The 7,352-nt window shown below is 35.2% G+C and overlaps 2 protein-coding genes across 2 annotated transcripts in view; both read left to right on the plus strand.

Annotated features, from left to right (window-relative positions):
- LOC136065969 (actin-related protein 2-like) overlaps positions 1-2,512 on the plus strand; it is a gene marked incomplete at its 5' end in the record, with an annotated part of 5,945 nt that extends 3,433 nt beyond the window's left edge. Inside the window, 6 exons of the mRNA XM_065769816.1 lie at positions 60-117; positions 344-347; positions 431-623; positions 1,221-1,287; positions 1,866-1,949; positions 2,125-2,512. Of these exons, the coding sequence (XP_065625888.1) occupies positions 60-117; positions 344-347; positions 431-623; positions 1,221-1,287; positions 1,866-1,949; positions 2,125-2,205 (487 nt within the window). The remainder of the gene's footprint in view (positions 1-59; positions 118-343; positions 348-430; positions 624-1,220; positions 1,288-1,865; positions 1,950-2,124) is intronic.
- Positions 2,513-4,465: 1,953 nt separating this feature from the next.
- LOC112007140 (omega-hydroxypalmitate O-feruloyl transferase) lies at positions 4,466-6,547 on the plus strand. Its single transcript, XM_024039440.2, is given in 4 exon segments — positions 4,466-4,582; positions 4,691-5,158; positions 5,466-6,246; positions 6,249-6,547. Coding segments are annotated over 4 exon segments (1,329 nt in total). The 5' UTR covers positions 4,466-4,579; the 3' UTR covers positions 6,326-6,547.
- The last annotated feature ends 805 nt before the right edge of the window (positions 6,548-7,352 follow it).

The following is a 7,352-nucleotide window of genomic DNA, read 5'->3' on the forward strand; positions in this document are numbered from 1 at the left end:
AAAAGAAAAAGAAAATATAAATGCCAATGGTTTTATTTCTCTGTTTTCCATTTTACAAGTTGCACATATGTACAACCCAAAGAAAAAGCTGCACCTATGTGTGATATCATGCCTGGAGTAACTACCAATTGGTATACTTAGTAATGTATTACGACTTTTAGATATATCTAGGCGTTTTAATTGGTTTTGTTTGCCTTTGCTTTCCCACTTTTTCTTGTGGGGCAATAAATCCTGTTTTTAAGTACTATTCAATATTCTGTACCTGCTCTTTTCTGATCTGGCAATTAATCCTGATCTGGCAACCATGATTTAGATTCTCTGTTGCTGCATATAAATATTGCAGCCTAGTTATTGATCATATAATGGTTAGGATTTTCATCTTATCTTCTTCTTAGATGGTAACCATAATTGAAGAATTCAGATTGATGAGTAAAACTAGTGCCACTTCAGGGGCAGGTCTTAGTAAACTTAGGGCCATACCTTAGCCTTATATCCCTTTGTTTTGTTGTGAATGTGAACTCCCTGCCATGTGTTTCTAAATTTTTATGTATTTATCTTTTGCAGCTTTACCAGCATATAGTCTTAAGTGGAGGGAGCACCATGTATCCTGGATTACCTAGTCGGTAATACTGTAAACCACTCTTTGTTTTCTTCAGATATGAACCTCATTTGCTCTTGTATAAAGTAGTTTTGTCCTTGCCAATTATGTTCTGCACAGGTTATCTCATTTACTATTGTATTTGATTACTTAGCATACATTAGATTTTATGTTATTTCATTCCTGCCTCATACTCCAGGTTATCTCAAAGCGCTTGAAAATTTCAGAGAAGACTCCAAAATAATGTTTGGTTATCAAAATAATTGATTACGAACAAGAAGGGACTTCTTTTTATGATGGTTAATCAGCATTAATTTTCTGAAACATGTCAATTTAAAGATGCCTGAAAAATTTAGTTGGTGACTGCTTTAATGGTTACTAATTGGATATAGTGTATTGTATGACCATCAATCCACCATCACTGTTGCTAGCTTACATATAGAACACGTTCCTAAATCTTAGTAACTTTGAACCTGGGAATTTGAAGAAGTCTTCAGAATCTGGGGCCTAGTAAATTCTTTCTTATCCTGTGGGCACATCATTTGTTGTTGCTGTGCTTTTTATATAGTTTCTTAGTATAAATTGTTGAAGTTCTGATTTTTAGTTTTTATTTTTCCTTCAGTTTGGAGAAAGAAATACTGGATCGTTATCTTGAAGTTGTTCTGAAGGGAAACAAAGATGGGTTGAAGGTAAGTTTTGAGTTGTGGGTGTTACAGTTCAGAAGAATAAAAATACTTCGCCTTCTTTTAATTTTTTTTTTGGGTTAGATTTAGTGGCTAGCTTGAAGAAAATTAAATTTAATATTCTTGACGTTTTCCGTTTCCTATGGAATTCTAGTGACATTTTTCAATTACACCACTGGCTATATCGCTGTTAGTTTGTAACATAAAATATTGTGATATAAAGACAGCTAATGGAACAAAAAGAATGTTCAGAAATTAGAGTTCACTCCTATTCAATGGTGGAGCTAGAGATTGAATTTAGGGGAGCCAAGTAATAGCAGAAGAGGTGGAAACCTATGTGGCTTAAATTTAAAAAATCTAGTACTTAAAAATTTGAAAAATTTGTGTCCTTCCCTATGCAAAAATCAGGTTAGGAGCTTTAAGAACTGGCAAATAAGTCCTAAATTCCTGATCATTTGAGTGGAGCTTATAGAAGGTAGTGATTAAAAAGACTACCACTAATTGTGGTGCAGCAGTTATGGATGGAGCCAATCTTTTTTATACTTGAACTTCCCCTTATATTTTCTATATCTAATGGTGAGCAGAAACTGCGATTGCGGATCGAGGACCCTCCACGAAGAAAGCATATGGTGTATCTAGGAGGTGCAGTCCTTGCAGGAATTATGAAGGTAAATGTCACCTCTCTCTCTCTCTCTCTCTCGCTACAAGTCTCACAATTGTTGATTGATATAGTATTGCCACCAATTCAGTGATTGCAATTTGTATAATCTCTTATATCTCACTCTGAAGGCTGGTAAGTGAAGTAATCTAAGAAAAATTAAATATGTTGGTCTACACATGCAGGATGCACCTGAGTTTTGGATTAGCAGGGAAGATTATCAAGAAGAAGGAGTTGCTTGTCTAAGCAAATGTGGCCAGGCATGATTTTTGGGGAGCAAAAGCATCACTATGAGCCATTCATAATGGGTGAGATGTCTATATAAATGGGTGTGTGAGCTGAGATGCCATGTTTTTACCATCTTTACGTCCCTATGAGCCTTCGATAAAGCTTATTGAAAGAGTTTGACAAACGGGATAAAACTCATCATAGCATCACTCTGTTGTATAACTAGAAAAATTGAAAATCTATAGAAGAAAATCATTCAATATTTTGTAGCTGTTGTTTTCTAACCATTGTATTTTATTTTGACGGGAGTTAAAAGTGTCAAGTTTTCAGCTGCATTGTGACAAAGCTTATGTGTTAGACTTTGAGTTTTTACTTTATTTAATTTGTTTGGGAGAGAGAGAGAGAGAGAGAGAGAGAGGGTTTGAACTTTGAAGACACGATAGTTGAAACGTGACTACTTGCCAAGCATGTGCACTTCTAAATGTCACGGATAACTTTTCAAGCTCATATGAGCTCTGTATGAATTTCATATTATCCATTTGATGCGAATATGAAATTGTTTTTTAACTATGAAAAAGAAAAAGAAAAAGAAAAAACACAGAAAAGGTGGTTGTTCGTTTAATGAACACTACCAAAAAGATCTTTATCCACAGTCAACAAAAAGAAGATATTTTGTGCCTCAAAATATGACGATAGAAAAATGGGAGAGGCAGCTGCTCCAGGTTAGGATATCTTTGTTGATCTAATAAACTAATACGGGTTCTCAATTTAAAAATTTCTAGTTGATCTGATAAACAAAAGGCTATTCAAGTTAAGGATTTCTAGTTGATCTAATTGTTAATAACGAATAAAAGAGCGTCTAGTGCTTCCAGGCAATATCTCAACGAATTTGGTACGAGGAAATGTGTCATCTAGCTTAGTTGCTTACCTGACTCTTAATTTTAGAATAGAAAATTCAGAGTAAACATAACAACCTATAACAAATCCTATATTCTATACTATTTAGCCTTTAATATGTCACTATTTTCTACCATTTGAGTTTTCAAACATGATGATCCAAATTGATTGGATTAGTGTTTGGAGTTTCTTGATGCTTTCCTGCTTTGCTTAAAAAAAAGAAAAAAAAAAAAAAGAAAAAAAAAAGTAATGTTAACGGGCAATTGTTAATAAATCATTTTAGAAAAGTTTTGACACTACTTTCATGAAGAATATAAAAAGTTATCAAAAACATTATTATTATTATTATTTTTTTTTTTGTAATAAAAAGTTTTGGGTAAATTCCACTAACATACCCTAAGGTTTTGGCTAATGTTAACCAGATCCAAGACTTTTCAAAACTGGCTAGTTTAGTCCCTAAAGCTAACTTAGTCCCTAAACAGTTAGTTATTTTTCTCAATTGTTTTAAGGACTAAACTGGTTTTAGAGATCAAATTGGTTAGTTTTGAAAAGTCTTGGACTTGGTTAGCATTAGTCCAAACCTCAGGTGTATAAATGAAATTTACTAAAAAAATTTTAAAAAAATTTCTTAAATCAATGTTCTTATTGCGGTCGTTAACTTTTTCCTTAAAAAAGAAATGATCAAGATATTAATGGATTTTTTGGATTTTTGTACGTTGTTATCTTGAAGTAACAACTAATAGATGATCTGGCATCCATAAGTTAGTTTTCTTCCTGTTCTCGAACTCTGTTTTCCAAATTCTAAGCAACCACACAAGGTACATTGCTTTTTGGAATTATGTATTGACTCAGTAAAAAAGCAACCTAACAAGTAACACGTGCCATGACATTGATCATGATTCATGAATCCCTTTTCCTCTTACTACATACAACTTTGAATAGTTTGATCATAGAGGAGAAAGAGCAAGCAATAAAGATAAGAGCAAAGGAACCAAGTAAGCAAAATTCGGGTGCCAACCCTCACCAAATAATAAGCCCCCACTCTTCCTTACAATGTGTCTGGCACTCTGACTCTAGATACCTTTGTCTGGTATTGTTAGGTCCCAAGACCAGTGGCCTACCGCACCCATAAGACCAAAACTCAGTCATAAACAAGACTAATTAGACTATGTCCAATAAACAAAACCATCTCTTTCTGCAAAATCATCAGCAATCATGCACAACTACCCATCCCTTTCACATTATGTTTCAATTGCTTAAGGAATGACGCATTATTTAGGCTGGGGCTATTCACTTTCCATAAATAGCTTCTCATCCCATTGGAAAAAGGATCAGACTCATCTAATAAATTGTGTGACAGACACCAGGTTTTCCAAACCACACATTCGTTTCTAAATTAGTACTATTAGTTTTTGGTTCCTGGGCTTTTCCTACAGAGTGTGAAGCATTATAAGAGCGTTGAGCCTTCCCTTTCAATTTATTAAAAAACTTTTGTCACTTCCGCAGATTGTTCACATGGTTTGTTTTCATATAATCAATAAATATGCACTGAATTCATACATTTAAAAATATAAACCATGCCCTTCTTTTAGCTTATTTATCTAATTATCTATCATTTTGACTCAGGTTGTGGAGGTTCAAGAATCTGCTGTAATGGAGAGCTGTAATGGCAATGTGTTTCAACTTAGTGTGAAACAAGGAGAGCCAACTTTGGTTCCTCCTGCAGAGGAAACAGAGAAGGGTCTATATTTCCTTTCAAACCTTGACCAGAACATTGCGGTGATCGTTCGTACTATCTATTGCTTCAAGTCAGATGAGATAGGAAATGAGAAGGCTTGGGAAGTGATCAGGAATGCCTTGGAAAAGGTTCTTGTTCACTATTACCCGCTTGCTGGGAGGCTAACTATCAGCTCTGAGGGTAAGCTCATTGTGGATTGCAATGGAGAGGGAGCTATTTTTGTTGAGGCTGAAGCAAACTGTTCAATGAAAGAGATAGGAGACATAACAAAGCCTGACCCTGAGACTCTCAGGAAGCTGGTTTATGATATTCCTGGAGCAAAGAACATACTAGAGGTGCCTCCCTTGGTGGCTCAGGTATGTAAACCCCTTAAAATATATTTGACTTTATTTCTAGTTGTAGTTCTTTGTTGTACGTAATTGAAGAGAAGGATTTAGTAAAGACATTCTCACAAGTCACATTCACAATGGTCTTCCTGAGCTAAATGAATTTAGGATGTCTTTGCAGTCACTTAAATGTGTATAATTTTCACAAAATTTAACCATACCAGTATGCAAAAACTCTTTGTGTACATAATAGGATCTCCCTATCTTTCTTTTATGTTCATGCATGAGACCTCTCACAACTTGGGAGATCACTGTTAAGTGTTAATTTTTCCTCCAGGTGACTAAGTTCAAGTGTGGAGGATTTGTTCTTGGGCTGTGCATGAATCATTGTATGTTTGATGGCATTGGTGCTATGGAGTTTGTGAACTCATGGGGTGAAACAGCCAGAGGCTTGCCAATAGCTGTCCCTCCATTCCTAAACAGAAGCTTACTTAAGGCCCGCAACCCGCCAGAGATAGAGCACCAGCATCAGGAATTTGCCGAGATAGAAGACAAGTCCTGCATCAGTGACATTTATAATGATGAATTGGTGTATAGGTCCTTCTGTTTTGACCCTGAGAAGCTAGAAAAACTAAAGATGAAAGCCATGGAAAATGGGGTTCTTGACAAGTGCACTACATTTGAAGTCGTCTCAGCATTTGTGTGGAAAGCTAGAACTGAGGCACTGGGGTTTCTGCCTGACCAAAAAACAAAGCTCCTATTTGCTGTTGATGGGAGGCCTAAATTTAACCCACCACTACCAAAAGGGTACTTTGGCAATGGAATTGTGTTAACAAATTCTATATGCCAAGCAGGTGAACTACTAGAGAAGCCACTTTCATTTGCAGTGGGGTTGGTTAAGAATGCAATTAAGATGGTCACAGATAGTTACATGAGATCAGCCATAGATTACTTTGAAATAACAAGAGCTAGGCCATCTTTGTCTTCCACCCTTTTGATCACTACTTGGTCCAGGCTATCTTTCCACACAACAGACTTTGGATGGGGTGAACCTGTTCTATCAGGGCCAGTGGCATTGCCTGAGAAGGAAGTGACTTTGTTCTTGTCTCATGGCAAAGAAAGGAAAGCATAAATGTGCTTATGGGTTTGCCAGCTTCTTCCATGAAGATCTTCCAAGAACTGGTGCAGATTTATTGAAAAAAAATTAATGTCTACATGATGCTGTTGATTTTAAAAAATTACTATCACCACATTGGTCTAGTTTATCTTATATTATTCATCATAGTTCGTTAATAGGCAAGTCAAAGAAAATTATGCGTGGCCAAGTCAAGTTGGAAGGTGAATTATGTATTACGAATATGTTATTTCCGCATCTTTCTTTTATATATTGGAGTTGGAAACTAAAAGGTTTGCAAATGAGATGTTATGGATTCCTTATTCTGCTAAAAAAAATGACTCCCTATTAAAGAAGTGAAGAACAACATAAACACTTTGGAGCTGTTTTTTATGAGAACGCAAGTCTTTTATTAATTTGAAATTGGTAAATTATTTTGCAGCTGGTTCTTTTATTTTTATTTTTTATTTTATTTCCCTTCCGAATGAGTATCATTAATTAAATCAATTATATAACAAAAGCTAGTCAAGGGGGCAAGCCATCTTCATCCTATAAGAGAACCCAAGATGGAGGATGTCTTCTCAAAAAAAAAAAAAAAAAAAAAAAAAAAAAACCCAAAAAAGGAGAAGAAGAAGATGGGATGGATCATGGTCTCGTGGATGATATGGTTAAAGGCCCCAGACAGTAGTACAAGAAGTCTAGGCAACAAGCAAATGAGTAAGAACATTACAATTCCTGTAAACAAAATGAATGTCCCAAAAAGAGAATAAGTCAAGCTTAAACATTATTTATAGGCTGGTGAATAATTTACTTTTGTTGTCTAATCAAGTTCAATCATTCACTACTACTCAACAAAGTTCAGCTACTTATAGCCCTACACCTCACAAATTTATTTATTTTTCCCCAAAGATGTGATAGGCTGAGAAATTAGCACCTTGATCTGACCTCGTCTTGCCCTATTTCCGTTCTTACGTAGGGTCACTTTTCCGTATAGTTCCTGAAAAAATCTTATATATTCATTTTAAAGTAAGTGAATTGGATTTAACCTTGTTATCAACATTTAATTTAAGGTTGGCTATCACCAACTTGGTATCTATCTTATTTGTTGAT

Source organism: Quercus suber, unplaced genomic scaffold (genome assembly GCF_002906115.3).
Source record: "Quercus suber isolate HL8 unplaced genomic scaffold, Cork oak 2.0 scaffold_1433, whole genome shotgun sequence".
NCBI classification, from domain to species: Eukaryota; Viridiplantae; Streptophyta; class Magnoliopsida; order Fagales; family Fagaceae; genus Quercus; species Quercus suber.